Source organism: Podarcis liolepis (genome assembly GCF_965112155.1).
Source record: "Podarcis liolepis genome assembly, chromosome: 7".
In the NCBI taxonomy this organism is placed as follows: domain Eukaryota; kingdom Metazoa; phylum Chordata; class Lepidosauria; order Squamata; family Lacertidae; genus Podarcis; species Podarcis liolepis.
Window position 1 is genome coordinate 64,917,322 of NC_139561.1, and position 15,898 is coordinate 64,933,219.

A 15,898-nucleotide genomic window follows, 5' to 3' on the forward strand; every position below is an offset into this window, starting at 1 on the left:
CCAATCTAATCTCTTAATATGCATTTCTTATTTTCTTATTTTCCCTATTACATTTCAAACTCATAACCAATATCTCTATCTTTTTCTACTTTGTAACACTTCATATATTTCTCCTTACAAAACTTCTTGTAGTCCTGCTAGCGTAATTTGTTGGTTACAGTTGCTCTTCAAATAATTCATATACTTCTTCCAATCTTCTGTAAATCTTGGTCCCTCAGGTTTCAAATCCTTCCTGTCATTTTGTCCAGTTCTGCATAGTCCATTAATTTCGTCTGCCATTCTTCTTTTGTCGGAATGGCATTATATATACTTATAGCTGGGATGAACAATCTGTGGCCCTTCAGAAGTCATTGGTCATCCTCAGTGAGCACAACCAATGGTAAGGGATGACTGGAGTTGGAATCCAACAACATCTGGAGGGCCATTGGTTCCCAGTTCCTGGTTTATAGAATTGTATTTCAGTTTTCAGAGTCTAAGTAATAATGCCCAGGAGCTGATCAGCAGATCCTCCAAAGCAGTGTTCACATTCCCCATTTCCCCCAGGGTCATAGCTCAGTAGTTTTGCATGCAAAAGGACTAGGTTCAATCTCTGGTTTCTCTAGGTAGGGCTGGGAAAGACCAGTCTCTGTCTGAAACCTTGGAGAGCTGCTAACAGTTTGTGCAGCAACAATCCTGAGCTAGATGGGTCCATGGGCTGACTTGGAATAAGGCAGCTTCCTGTGCTCGTATCAACACTGAAGAATTCCAGAAGCAGTTCTGGTGGGTTTCCTTTGGATGAGAGGGTGCTAAAGCCTTGGAGGGTTCTGCATTGTTTGGTTTATTTTGAAGTATACAGGCAGAGCATAAGTGAAGGTAGGCACTCTTGGAAGGCAGCAGGTCTGCTAACTCACATTAGATATCTAGAGCAACTTTTGCCCTTCAAATACTTTGGACTGCAACTCCCATCAGCTCCAGACAGCATGGCCAATGCCCAGGGATCATGGGAGCTGTAGTCCAGAACATCTGGACAGCACCAGAACGCTGCCCAAGAGAGAGGCCCTATGTATCCACAATGTGCTTAGAGGTCACTCGCAGATCTCACTGTCTTGGCCTCATAGCTGTAGAGGAAATTCTCCTATATACCACCAAAGGAAAATCCCAGTGGGTTACAGGGATCCATAATGGAACAGATGGGGCCTCAACCAAAGTAAACACGGGAAACAATCTGGTAAACATTGTGGATGATTAAATTATATGTTGCTTCTGTTACAATGGGTCGTTGCTATAACAGCAGATTAAGGTAATTTTGCATCACTTGGAAAGTCTTCCATTTCCATTTTTACTGCAAGGAACTTCTTCAGGCTCCTGAACAAAAATTTTGTTTTATCATTATGATGATGGTTTATTAATTTATATACTGCTTACTTGCCAAGGTGGCTTCTAAGCGGAAGAATTTAGAACAAAAACTAAATTATCAATAAAACAAGGTCAAAACAAATTTTTCTATGAAACATAAACACCAGTAAAACTTTAAAAAACATATGCATAACTCAATTATATTGCCTAGGTAGGGTTGCTGAGATAAACAGGTTTTCCCACAGGAGTCTAAAACGATACAGCATGGCCACCTGCCTAATGTCAATAAGCAGGAAGTCCAGAAGCACAGCTTTTACCACGCTAAAATATTAGCTCCTCGCAAATGAGAAACAAACATGATGTGCAAACCCCAAACATTTTGCAACGCGGAAGCTGCAAGGAAGGTTCCTGAGAGAGTCCTAAAGCATTTTAGAGAGAAAAGAAAATCTCTTCCCCCTTTCCCACATCCACTTACTCCTGACGAGCACTGTGGCAAATGAGTAGGCTTCGCCATAAGCGTTTTTCACTTCTACACTGTATTCAGCAGAATCGTCCAAGGAGCACCTGAAAGAAAGAGAGGAAGCTAAAAGCACCTGGCTCTGAGGGGGCCCCAAGAGGCCTCAACAGCAATGAGCGCCAGTCCAAGGGCAGGAATAGGATGCCTTTTTCAGCCAGAGGGCCGCAATTTCTTGAGGGGAACCTTCTGGGGGCCACATTCAAGTGGTGGTTGGGGCCAGAGGCAAAGGTGGGTGGAGCAATTGACGTGGAGATTCTTAACTTTGCAGACTAGGCTGTATTCTAGCCGCACAAAAGTGAAAGGTACACCTATACATATACACACACCTTCATCCTTCAGCCAGGAAATAAGAGCCATCATTGTGCTTCAAGGACCCATTCCAGCTAGGCAAAGGCACTTGTGTAGGGTGAAGAGGAGGGCCAGGGAGGGGGCGGGGCTTGGGATGGGGCGTGGTCTAGGGAGAATATCAAGGGATAGACAAAGAGGCTGGGAGGGTCGCAGTCTCTTGAAAGTGTTGGGGTGCCACACGGCTTTCAGTCCAGAAGCCCCGATTTCTAATATACAAGTGTGTGCTTATTTTTAATACCTGTGGGTTGGACTATTAAGACATTCTGCAGAGAGCTCAGAGGAGAAATGGCACCTGATGTTTCAATAAAGATAAAACACAATCTGGCTTTTCCTTGCTTTCATGCAAGTCCGTTACCTGCTGATGTCCAAAGTCAGCATTCCAAACTCATTCTTCATCTTATATTTCCCCGCTGGAGCCAGACGAGGGTCAATCCGAACTCCATTTTTATACCTAGTCAGGTGCAAATAAACAAACAAACACAGAGACATGAAAAGAAGCAGCAAGGCCAGATTTCAGGTAAGGATGGATGAATCTGTAAATTTTGGTTATCTAAGTTTATCGTTTTGCCAATTTTAAATTCAGTGCTCCATGTTTCCCCAACAATCTGTGATTTTTTAAGAAACGGAAGAAAGTCCTCACGACAATTTGTCAGCATTTTAGTGCCAATTTCCCCTAAGAAGCATATTTCTGTGTGCAGTTTTTTTAAAATAAACATTTTGTTTTGCAAGCCATCTCTCCTAATATAATGCATTTTGTGTCATTTTCACTAATAAATGCATTTGTGTGCACGCTTTAACCAAGCAGATACATCTTCATACACTTTACTTGGCTGGAGAACTTCATTTCAAGTTTCAGAGAAGTATGAATGCCAAAAGAATGACGGGGTTTCCCTTTGCATATTGCTGCAAAAAGAGTGGTTTTATCAGGGTCACCTTTAAATGCAGACTGAATAACATTCCGCACCTGCAGCCTTAATTGCAGGGGACTCTTGAAACTGAATTCTTCCATCTCTGCCCACTCACCAAGTCACCTCTGGCAGAGGAGAAGCCAGAACTGTACATTCCAGTTTGACGCTCATTCTTTCCCAGACTGCGTGAGCCCGGAGAGGGATCCAGAACATGGGCGGCCGGCAAGAAAGCAGCTCCATGACCTCCTTTTCCAACTGTGCCTTTGCTTCAGCCTAGGACAAGGACCACAAACAGCTTAAAAACCTTTTATCTTAGTGTTCTATAAATATACTTGCAGGAACTGGGCAGGCAACTCTTAACACCCTTCTGTTTTCTGCTACAGAATAATCAGCCAGGCCCTTTCTGGAAGCTGCCTTATATGGAGTCAGACTATTAGACCATCTAGCTCAGTATCGTGTACACTGACTGGCAGCAGCTCTCAAAGGCTTCAGACAGAGCGTCAAGCCTGTGAAAGTATCTCATGGAACAGCTCTCCCAGGAAGCTTAAGTTTGTCAGCCTTTCATGGGAGGGATTCAGGAGCATACTGTAAATTTTAAGTTTGTGCAGGTAAGATGCCGCCTCGGTGCACTAAATCCAAATATATACCTTTGTAGCTTGGAAAGGTATATCCACTGAAAAGTGTGGGATATAAACAAATGATTTACAGGATGATGTCTGACATGCAGCTTACCTGTCACAGTATTTCTATTTAAATCATAGAAATTTGCATCTATACATATAAATCCTTATATGCAGATACTTGTCCTCCTGGGCTGGATCCAACTAACTTCTACTCAGAGTTGACCTATTGAAATTAATGGTCATTGCTAACTTGGGTCCATTAATTTCAGCAGATCTATTCCAAGTAAATGTTAGCGGAGAGCAGCCCCATCCTTTCTGGAGATATATAAGTGGCCACTGTATGGAAGTCGCATGTCCACAATTTTGGAAATCTAACACGTTCCTTTATCTTATAATGTACTGTTTCACAGAGCTACAATGGTTGGAATGGTTTAACAGTAAATCCACCTTCTCTGGGGCTCTGTGTGGGGTAATGGTGGTCCCCTAACAACTCTCAGCACCCTTAAACTACAGTTCCCAATATTCTTTGGGGGAAGCCATGACTGTTTAAAGTGAGATGAAACTGCTTTAAATGTATAGCGCATATGGGGCTGAAGGGGCTTCAGGACTCAGAACTAACCAGGAGGTGTCAATGAACACTGAGATTCCTTCCTGGCTTGGTTATTTTACCTGCTGGTTGTTAACCCACTTGCTATAACAACAGAGTATCTACATACAACAGTCAGGCTCTCTTTTCTCAAACCACGCAGCGCTGACCCTTTCTTGTCCCATCTAACATACATAACTTTAATCTCTTGCTCGGGCAGAAATCACTGCCAGAAAGCAATGGAAAAGTATCCACACATGCGCACAGCCAGACATTCCTCCTCCGCAAAGCTGCAGCCTTGAGGCTGATCTTCATAGTACAATTTGCAAGCTTCCAGACTGGCCCCAAGCTGGTGGTTGGATGTGAGTTGAAATGCTATGCAAAAGTATCACTGAAAGTTTGTATCCGCCCAATGAACTTTGCCTCTGTGGATGCTACTGGCTCTTGACTCTCAAACAACCCACTTTAAGCTGATCCTCCCCTTACCTTCCTCCGCAGAGCCTTTTTGTCAGCTCTCACACGCAAGGCCCGGCAGTTCTGAATGACCGTTTTCTCCAGTTTCTCCATTTCGTTCCCAAAACGAACTCTCTTCTGTCCTCTTTTCTCTAGCTCCAAAACAGTAGTCTTCTGCCTCATTTTCATTTCCCTGGGGACAGAAAGCATTAAATATATAGCATCCAGCTTTCCATGTCCTCTCACAGGGTTCAGGTTGTGGGATGTAATCCACTGAGAGCAGTCAAGTACAACATTCCTTGTTTTCCTAGAGTGGACATGCAAAGGAATGTTTGGTCCAGCCAGGCGAAACTTCCTGTTCCTCCTGGCCTGGAGCATCCTTCCTTCCATGTGACTAGTGGGTGGGGGTGACCTTTCCAGACCTGGTAAAAGGACAAGGCATGCTGCCACTCTCTCCTCTTCCATCTTCCTTTCGTCCTGCAAACTTCTTGGAATGAACTGCTGGCTGCCAGCCAAGCAGTCCCTCAGGTCATCTTCCTTATGGGGTACACCTCTTTTATACGTTCGTAACTTTAAGCCTAAAGCCTGCCTTCAGGGATCACATTTTGCTTTGCCTGATCGTGAGTAAACTTTCTTTTTACTGCTTATGAATAAGACTGTGGTGTCTTTATTCTTTTAGGAGGGATTCAAAGGGTCTTATCAGGAAAATATTAGAACACATTTCAATCTGGACAAGCCAGACTGAATCACTTAAGAAACTCACATGAGTTTTCAACTAGTTTTCTGCTGTGTAGGGGGGAATGCACTCTGCTAAATAAAGGAACTTGCTGTCAGGAGTTCGTCCTACACTCGAGTAGGACCCTGGCAGAGACACATGCCCGACTGGCATGTTCTCTCCCTCCTGGTTGATCGTCCGGGAGCTTCAAAAGCTTTCTTCTGCCCGAATATCACAGCGACCGATGCCAACAGACATTGGCACACTTAGGGATCCGCAGAGTCTTCTCAGCTTGCGTAACAGACCTCAGCAACTCAGCATTTTGGCTAATCTACTTTATTTCCATATAAACACACACGGAGCACTGTAACATGGCTCCCTCTCTCTCTAGCATCAGACAGCAAAGAGAAAGAACAAAGGACAATAGTCCCACTTCACGGAACACAGTAACACAAACATCCTGTCTCCGTCACTTCCCACTCTGTGGAGTCAAAACATACACCATCATGCGATAGACAACAATCCCATGACTGCAATCATGGAGCAGGAATTCTAACACTTGCTAGTGCAAGTTAGGAAGGATATTAATAAACAATATATATCCTCTTGGGGGCCCCTGAACATTCCCACACAGGTTTTGCCCGAACTAGCAATCTTTATCCTTTTTCATTCTCTCTGCTTCTACAGTCAGAGGCACTAATGCTTCTGAATACCAGTTGCTGGAAGCCACAGGAGCGGAGATGACTCTTGTGCTTATGTTCTGCTTGCCAGTTTCCCACAAGCATTTGGTTAGCCGCTGTGAGAAGAGGAGGCTGGACTAAATGGGCCATTGGCCTGGTCCAGTAGGCTCTTCTTATGTTCTTAACCTATGAGCAGGGCTCTAGATGGCGGGTAGCCAATATGGTACCCTCCAGATACGTTTGAACTCTCAACGCACATTAGTCAGCATGGCCAATAACCAGGGATTTTTTAGAGCTGAACCACATCTGGAGGGCATCGCATGACTATCTTCTTATGCTCGCAGGTATGGCTCCAGAAAATTAATGCGTCCAAAGATTTGCTGGTGATATCAGTTCACATTCACGCAGCAGACAGATTTTGTGCAAATGTACACAGTTCCATCACTAAGATAACTGACCCTAAGTGAACTCATTATGCTTTAGAATTTTGGAAAAGTTTGCTCTAGTAAGCTACTGGACCTACCATGATTTTTCCGATGTCAATGCAAGTGCAGATGCTATGGACAAATCCAGACGTGTGAAGCCCTCTTCTTCTTCACTGTTGCCCCCAAGGTTGAGAAAGCAGATAGAAATGAAAAATTTCATGAATACCAAAGAAGTACTACAAGGTGCAGCGAGGGAGATATGTAACGGGACAAGTTCAAAAACAAAAATGTTTCACATGGACTAGAGGTGCCAAAAACCCCCAGCCTGTTTCTAAATACAACAGCACTATACTCAGGGATGGGTGAATCTGCCAATTTCAGTCTCTCCCTGTTTCCCATTTGTCCAATCTTAAATTCAGATTCCTGGCATTACAAATGGCAACTCCACTCATCTGATATGCTGAATATCCAAACTTTAGTGACATTCTCATGGGAATGCTAGCAATCCCTAATGAGTTTTGTGAATCTTCCAAAGCTTCGCTCTTAGTTTTCGTGAATTCACAAAATTTATCACAAAAGGTTTACATTATCTGAAATTCTGGCATTCACTGTTAGTGTGTGTGTGTGTGCTCGCGCGCACACACACACACACACACACACGCTATATATATATATATATATATATATATATATATATATATATATATCACTTCAGAGCACTGGGTTTTGTCATTTCATTCATTCCTTGGCTAACCTGGTCCTGAACTTTGCCTTCCTTGTTCTAGAGCTCATTTGTAGATTTCTGTGCCTCTCCTCCTTTTGCTCCTCTTCCCTGTGGTGGGAAAAGCTTCGGATTTCCATGATGGACACTTATAGGGGGAGGGAATTCCTGTCAGAAACAATAACATCAAATGTTCATGAAAATAACAGACAAAAATACAAAATTGCATAGAGACATTTTTATGTATTGAAAAATTCAGACTAAAATGCTGGTGTATTTTTATGAGAACATTAGAAAAGAAAATGGAAAATGATGTGAAAAATGTAAAGAACTTGCTTGGAAAAAATGAGAAACCGAGAGAACTGAAAATTGATGAATTTACCCATCCCTGTTGAAGAAGACACATACTAATTCACTCACTCATTCATTCATTCATTCATTCAGTTAGTTAATTAGTTATTTGCTTTCTCTTGCCCATAATAACCCAAAGCAACTTACAACCAAACAGACAATAAGCCCCACCTAGATATGTTAAAACCAAGATAAATTATTCAGGTGAATTATCTCAGAAATTACTCAAAATACTTCATAGACAACACAGTCTCCAAATCTGTAAAATGAAACTCCCATTTAACTCACTGGATTTAAATAGGTTTTTTTTGTCTTTGGCATGTTGGTTTTATTGTGTGTCTCAAGTTCTGTTTGGAAGATGCATTTTCTGTTTTAATTAGAACATCTGAGGCTAATACTTTTAATAAACTGTTTACGCTTGGATGCAAGTAACGGGTTTTAAAATAGCCCATGTGTTAAACTGTTGCAGTGAACACAAAACACTCAGACTTAACTGTGCATGTGTTCCCATCACTCTTGCATCAACAGGGCTCAGGCAAGAGGAAGCATAAGAACTGCAGCAAGTGGAAAGACAATTGTCTTTAATTCGGGATGAAAATAACACTTAGCAGCTGCGAAATGGATATAAATAAATTAGTAGTCTTTAGTATTACATTATAGACTTTATTTAGATTTAATTAAGACATTATTTAGACTGTACATTATAAAAAATGAGGTCATTGCTTCTTTAGTCCAGAATCCCAGGTGTGTAACCTGATATCTGTAACACCTAGCACTGAGGTCACCAACCCAGTGCCCTTGAAGGATTACACTGGAGCTGCTGGGCAAGTTCCCCAGACTCTGAGCTTTCATTTTAAAAAAAGACATTAGTCTCTAGCCCTCCTAGAAAGAAAGTTATGTGGTAAAATTTGCAGGTACCTTCAAAATGACTTTTGCAAAAAGAGAGTACAATGTGGACACAATGTGGACACATGGTATATTTTTCCTGCTACTGAGGAAACACACACACCTGTTATTAGATAGCAATAGCAAAAGTTTATGCATTAACTGTTAAACCACTCTGAGAATTATAGCTCTGTGAGGAGACCAGGGGTCTCCTCATAAGTCTTGTTATGCTTAATCCCAGAGTCACCTGTGAGAATAGGATACTAGACTAGATAGGCCATTGGACTGATCCACTTAGGTGCTCTTTGCGTTCTTACGCAAATAAACTATAGTAACCAGAATTCTTTGGGGGAAATCACAAAGGTTTAAAGTGATATGGTGTGGCTTTAAATATATAGTACTTGGAGTCCCTGATTTTTAGGGGCCACGTGGCACATTTGGCAATCTAAGGAACTATTGCGGGCTCCACAAAATTCATTTTCACTAAAGAAAGACTGCTGCCGCCCACGAAACAGGCAATCACCTATACACTGACGAAAACAAAACACAGACCAAAGAAGCAGGCAACAGACACCCCCGCCCCCGCCCCATATCGGGCACTTCCCTAAACAGCCACCAGTAAAGAGACAACACCCCTTTCAATTTTAAAAGCTGGAAGGGGAGAGGCTGTTGCCAGGCACCAAGTGGGAGGGCATTCAATGGTGCCATTTCTGGGACTCCAGCAATATACTCATGAGCAAGTCCTCTTCACATACTCAGAAATAAATGCCTTCGTCTTGAAGGATTTGCTGTACTCTGGTATACATTGCTAGATGATTTAACAAGAAGTTCAGGAGATGAGAACATGCAGTATGCTTCACTGATTTGTAACGAGGGTCACCCCGTAAATAAATAAATACAGGAGAGGTTAGTTCTGTGTGGAGAGGGATGACAAGGGTCTGACAATTTTTGTTTCTTCCCCTTCCCCCCAGTCTTAAGTTCGGTCCTTCACGTTTCATCAACAGTATGCAATCTTTCTTTAGAAGTCACCGTGAAAAGTCATCAGCATTTTAGTGCAAATTTCTCCTAATATTAAAACTTGCCTAATATATACATTTTTGCAAAGCATTTCCCCACTAACCGAACCTTTAAAGTATCCTATTTTCACCAATATATGCATGTCTATCAGGGCCTGCCCAGCCATTAGGACAGGTGAGGCCACCATCTCAAGCCATGGAAGCCCCCAAGGTGGCAGTGGCAGGGCAGGGTGGCACTACCCAATTGGCCACAAGCAGTGCAATGGGATGTGCTGCTTCTGATTTCTATGCACACCTTACCCAAGTACTTACATTTTTGTACACATTACTTGGCTGGAGCACTGCACTGGAAAATTTGGAGAAGGGATGGTTGTGTTTCATCTTCCCTATTATTTCAGAAAGGGCATATTCATTCAGTTTTCTTTTAAATGCCTCCTTTTTCCGTATTGGCACACAATGCTAAGCACACAATGGCTTAGCGCATACTACGCAACTGTCCCGTTTTAAGCAGGACATCCTGGATTAACAGAAGCCTTCCTGACTCCTGATCCCAATCTTGAATGTCCCATTTGGGACCAAAAGACGTGTAGTTTTTAGTTCCGCGCTGTGGTGCGAGTCAATTGGCTCACACCAGAGCGCAGCACCAAAAAAACAGAGCTGAAAGATGCTCTCTTACCTTTGCCTCCATTAGATTTTTTTCCCCAAGCCCCCTACACCTTCTTTAGCACCACCACTCTCCTTTTGCGTCGCCATTGGCAGAAGCTGGTGCTCAGTCACAGCAAACTCTTCTTTTCATTGGTGTTGCTGACCTTAGCCGGGGCCATTTGAAACATTGCTGTTGCCGTTGAGTTAGAGGCATTAAAGATGGAAAGGTGGGGTGGGTGGGGTGCAGCAACTCTGAAGGTGGTTACCTGCTGTGGACCATTGTTCATATATTGTACTGTCATACTGAGAAATAAGTGAGAACACTGGGTCCTGGCTGAGGTTTTGGAGCAATGAGAGATGGGCGGGTGATGGGGGGTGGGAAGAAGCAGCATGAAGATCAGGCAGGTGGAGGCCAGAAAGAGTGCATAAATCAGGTGGGAGAAGGAGCATGGAGTTTGGGCAGATGGGGAGGAGCAGGAAGATCGGGTGGGAGGGAAGGTGTCCCGCTTTGCCCTCCCGAAATGTCAGAGGGTATGAGTGCAAGCGAACAGATGTGCAGACCCTGAAGTGGAGATTGTAGCTGCTTCGATCCTCCTCCAGTCATTCCCTTTCTATAAATACTTTGGCTATACACTCAAGTTGGGGGTTTGCTTTCCTTGGAGGCAAGTGAGGAGAGACAAGGTGGTGAAGTTAGGAAATTTGATGGGTTTTGAGATGGGAGTGCCAATGGAAACACTCTTTGTCCATGACACTGGTTGGTGGTTCAGCCGTTTTGGGCAGCTATGGTTTAGTATCTTGCGAGTGAGTAGTCTTGGGGTGCGATTCAACGATGTGCTAATATGGTCTTTCCATCAGTGCAAGCATTCCTCCTCCCCACATACTGCTTTGGTGGTTCTCACCATCCAGGGCAGATTTTTTGGGGAGGGGAAGCAGAGTGGGAGGACAGCCCCATTCTTCTAGCAGGAGTCCTTGTCCTAGCTTTTGTTAGTGCACCACGTTGGCTGAATCTGGTGCGTAATCTTATGCATTCGTCCACATTGTTCCTGCCCTCTCTTGCCAATCAAGACTAGGAACTTCTAGTTCCTGGTTGCAGGAAACCATAGTGTGCCCTTTCATCTGCTAAGCAAATTAGAGTTGGCACATGCTCTGCAAACTGGGATTGTAAAACTAGGATTGGTGATGTTGCCCTATGTCCATAACACCCCGCTGCTTCACAGGGTGGTTTTAATATAGGATGTGTGAAGTATGACAGAAATGATAAATAGCAATAATCAAAGAGATCTGAGCTAAATAAAAGAACAGAGCATTCTTTTTAGTTCAAGAATAGGGAGGAACCGCATTTTCCTTCCATGCTAAATTAAAATTATATTTAATTTAAAACAGAGCAAAAGAATTCCTGTGAAACAAAATGTAAGAATAGCAGCAACAATGAAAATCAGCTAGTCTTTCATACGACAAGAATCACAAGCAATCTTTAAAGCAAGATACAAGTTTGGGGCAGGTGGCAGGAATCACGTACCTTCCCTGAAGTTGGGGGATCTTCTAAATCTTGACTTTGCTATCCCAGTGTAGAGAAAAATCAGAGAGCAGGTTGGCAAGGGAGCTAGTCTTGAAGAAGAGAGCTAAAGGACAAAAGGAAGGATGCCTTCCCCCTGCTTGATGGCATTAAGAATGACTGTCCCGGGAAGAATGTGTCCAAGGGTAAACTGCCCACCCTTGCAGCCTTAAATATAGCATTATCTCATGTCATTTCAATGACAATGGAGAGAACTATCTAGGATTTATGATCCCCTAACAGCTCTCTGCACGGGTAAAGCAAGATCATTTTTCTAGGTCAGAAGTATTCATGGCCATTGTCAAAGCAGAACAAGGAAGAAAAGCTGCAGGCTGATTTTCCAGGCCCAGACTCTACGGATTTCTTCTGTTTGGGCTCTCAGAAAGATTTATTTGCACAAATTTTAGCCAATCAACAAATCTGTGGATTTATGCTCTGTGTGTGAGAGAGGCGGGTCGAGAGGGAATGGGGAGAGAGAGAGCAGGGCTCCTCCAGATTACCTGTTTATTGAACATTCATCCTGATCGCTTGCACTACGTTTATATGCAAAGCAGGGTTTTATTGACTATTGGGCACAATATGCCTCTGAGTATCAGGTGCTGGAAACTCCAGGAGGGGAGAACGTTCTTGTGCTTGAATCTTGCCTGCAGGCTTCCCACAGGCACCTGACTGGCCACTGTGAGCAGGGCCAGGCTGGGACATTTTGTTACCTCCTTCTCCTCGGTTGCAGTTGAGAACTGTGGACACACCCATGATGGGGGCATGGTGGAGTGGGGTGCACTTGTGGCAGAAAGGGTGGCCATGGTGTTCGCGGGGCATGCCTGTGGCAGAGGAGGCAGTGGGGGGCACCAGCCACAGTGGCAGGGTGCGCCCGTGGAAGCTGGGGCAAGGATGTGGCACTGGCAGCGAGTGGCACACTCCTTAGGCCCAGATCTGCTGCCTGAAGTGACAGCTTCACATCGCCTCATGGGCTGGCTCGCCCTGACTCTGAGAACATTTATCTTTAAATGTTTGAAACTGTTTTCATTTATGATTTCAATGCTTTACTACAATCAGGTGGCATATACATTTTGTTAAACAAATAAATAGATTGCGCTGGACCTCGTTGTATCTGGGGGGAGTCAGGAGTTTCCTGTTGTCCTTCTTTAAATATCCGAATGACTGGACCTGCCCCAGAAGGTTGTGGACTCATTACAGTGGTACCTCGGGTTAAGTACTTAATTCGTTCTGGAGGTCCGTACTTAACCTGAAACTGTTCTTAACCTGAAGCACCACTTTAGCTAACAGGGCCTCCTGCTGCTGCCGCGCCGCCGGAGCACAATTTCTGTTCTCATCCTGAAGCAAAGTTCTCATCTTGAAGCAAAGTTCTTAACCTGAAGCACTATTTCTGGGTTAGCGGAGTCTGTAACCTGAAGCGTATGTAACCCGAGGTACCACTGTAGAGGTTTTTTAAGAGGAGTCTGGATTGCCAACCATGAGCTTGGACTGGTTGCTCTTTCAGGATCTTTTTCAGCTCTATGATTTTATGATTCTAAGAGAAGGGCTGATGGGAGTTGTAGTCCATTACATATGGAGGGCCAAAGACTCCTTATCACTAAGCCTTGCATGACATGGTGTCAGCTGTAGAGACTCAAGGCCCGCAAATTTATAAGAAAACAAAGAAAAAAGGACAACCACGCCTGAACCAGAAGCCTTCACCTTTCATAATTCTGGAGGGTGGCCTGGGTTGAAACAAACAAACAAACAAACAAAGGTTTGCTGGAGTCCCTGATAATACCTAATTCAAAGGTGGGCCCACCAGTGAACTCTCCATTTTGTATCGCTCCTTCAAATGGAAGGCCTCCCCGCCTTTGGTCCAGTGGTGTCCCCACTGATGGTACTGTGTGTGAGGTTTCCTTTTTAAAAAGTGAGCAGGAACAGGCTCCGCCGTGGCATTTAATCACTGGCTGAGTGGCATCACCTGGCATGCTGCTGACATGGGATCCCCGGGCTATTGCTCAGAAAAGCATCCCACATCAAGAGCTTGGAACGCGGCCCCTGGCAGGGCAGCCTGCACCCTTTAAAGCCCCGTCCTTGCATGGAAACCAACAGGTGGCCGGCTGGGCTGTCAGCAACATCTGCAGCTGCTTGCCCAGGGTCAGGGAAGGAGGAAATGGACTGATGATGATCCCACTAAACGTTTCCCCAAGCTTCAGACGGCGGCACATGCCCCTTCCTTTAGGGTCACGACCACTCAGCCTCTCTCTTGACGAGGGATGTGTGGATTTCAGTTTCTCCCACTTTCTCATTTTTCCAGTCAGTTCTCTACATTACCACATGTTTGTGATTTTTTTTAAAGAGTCCTCGTGGAAATTCATCAACACTTTTGTGCAAATTTATTCAAATAAGCACATTTTTGTGTGTAGTTTTGACCAGGGCTTACATTTGTGCAAGCAATTTCCCCCAATGTAATGTGTTTTGGTATGTTACTTTCACTAATATATGCATTTATATGCCCGTTGGGGTTGAGCCATACCCATACAGTGGTACCTCGGGTTACATACGCTTCAGGTTACATACGCTTCAGGTTACAGACTCTGCTAACCCAGAAATAGTACCTCGGGTTAAGAACTTTGCTTCAGGATGAGAACAGAAATCATGCTCCTCTGGCGCAGCAGCAGCAGGAGGCCCCATTAGCTAAAGTGGTGCTTCAGGTTAAGAACAGTTTCAGGTTAAGAACGGACCTCTGGAACGAATTAAGTACTTAACCTGAGGTACTACTGTATATCTAAAGTGCACTTAGCACACTTTTAAAGCACATGGCGACTTGAAGGAAGGAAGGAAGGAAGGAAGGAAGGAAGGAAGGAACTGTAGTTTTGTTAACTGTAGTTGCAAAGATTATTTGTGGCGAAGCCATGTGCTTTAAATGTGCTTGAAATATAAGTTGTGGCTGTGACCTGCTATTTACTAGATATCTATGTAGCAAATATTATTTATTTTCACACACTGCTTTAGGTCATAAGTTGCAAACAGAGGCCTTCTCTGCAGGGTCCTGTTCCCCACCCTCCCTAGCTGAAACTAGGCTTGGAAGAAGTGTTCTACTTTGGTTAAGGCTTGTTTCAAGTATAATTGCAGCTTGTGTTCCTCCAGTTTGCAAATGTACCCATGGGCCCCAAACATTTGGCAACCCCTTAGTGACGTGATGTTCTTTCACTTGGGAGTGGCCTCATATGAGGTGCAATATCTGACTCATACTTAATGGGGCATGTTTTATAACCTCTAGGTGGTTCATATCTTTGTATCTCGTAGATGTTAAAGCGTGCTCCAGCAAGCTGAGAAGGCCTTCCCGCCTACTGAAGAGACTTTTTGAACCACTTCCAGAATGTTCATTTTCATAGCTCTCCCTAACTCACAGGAAAACTGTATATAAATATTGATTTATTCAATGTTTATTGTGAAATTTGGACCCCTCCTTTCAACCAAAGAGTGCCCAAAGCAGCTACCAAACAGTAAGAGAAGGGAAAAGCAAAACAGTAATGAAAAAGGAACAAAAACGGCAGATGAAACATGCGGCTAAAATCAATAAGGACAGCAGCCAGATGAACGAATTACAACATACCAGCCACAGACAAATCAACTTATCAGGGCAAAGTAGTAGATAGGTAGCCGTGTTGGTCTGCCATAGTCAAAATAAAAAAATTCCTTCCAGTAGCACCTTAAAGACCAACTAAGTTAGTTCTTGGTATGAGCTTTCGTGTGCATGCACACTTCTTCAGATACACGCCATTCAGTATTCGCTGCCAGGAAATCTCCTGTGTATCTGAAGAAGTGTGCATGCACACGAAAGCTCATACCAAGAACTAACTTAGTTGGTCTTTAAGGTGCTACTGGAAGGAATTTTTTTATTTTATCAGGGCAAAGTTCTGTCTGAATAAAAACCCATTTACCTGCTGCCAGGTCACCATATGGACTTCCTAGCAAAGAGTTCCAGTTCTCTTGAACAGGGATGGACTTGGCCATTTTGGTTTCTCATTTGTCCAATTTTAGTTCAGTTCTCTACATTTTTCACATGAAAGTGTGTTGTTGTGGTTGTGGGTTTTTTTTAGTCCTCCTGAAAATTCACCTGCATTTTAGTGCAAATTCCCGCTAAGATAAT

General features: G+C 43.7%; 1 protein-coding gene and 1 long non-coding RNA gene across 3 annotated transcripts in view; one reads left to right on the plus strand and one right to left on the minus strand.

Annotated features, from left to right (window-relative positions):
• MYOM3 (myomesin 3) overlaps nucleotides 1–11,925 on the minus strand; it is a gene marked incomplete at its 5' end in the record, with an annotated part of 59,416 nt that extends 47,491 nt beyond the window's left edge. Inside the window, 7 exons of one of the 2 annotated variants that reach the window (XM_083511755.1) lie at nucleotides 1,811–1,899; nucleotides 2,556–2,651; nucleotides 3,224–3,381; nucleotides 4,804–4,963; nucleotides 6,689–6,763; nucleotides 7,345–7,479; nucleotides 11,728–11,925. In XM_083511755.1, coding sequence (XP_083367881.1) covers nucleotides 1,811–1,899; nucleotides 2,556–2,651; nucleotides 3,224–3,381; nucleotides 4,804–4,963; nucleotides 6,689–6,763; nucleotides 7,345–7,451 — 685 coding nt within the window. Of the gene's footprint in view, nucleotides 1–1,810; nucleotides 1,900–2,555; nucleotides 2,652–3,223; nucleotides 3,382–4,803; nucleotides 5,161–6,688; nucleotides 6,764–7,344; nucleotides 7,480–11,727 lie in introns of those variants that run through there. The other variant, XM_083511754.1, reaches the window with a different exon arrangement.
• LOC310710776 overlaps nucleotides 3,579–15,898 on the plus strand; it is a 43,937-nt gene continuing 31,617 nt past the window's right edge. The window contains exon 1 of the long non-coding RNA XR_014528233.1: nucleotides 3,579–3,716. This is a non-coding gene — a long non-coding RNA (uncharacterized lncRNA). The remainder of the gene's footprint in view (nucleotides 3,717–15,898) is intronic.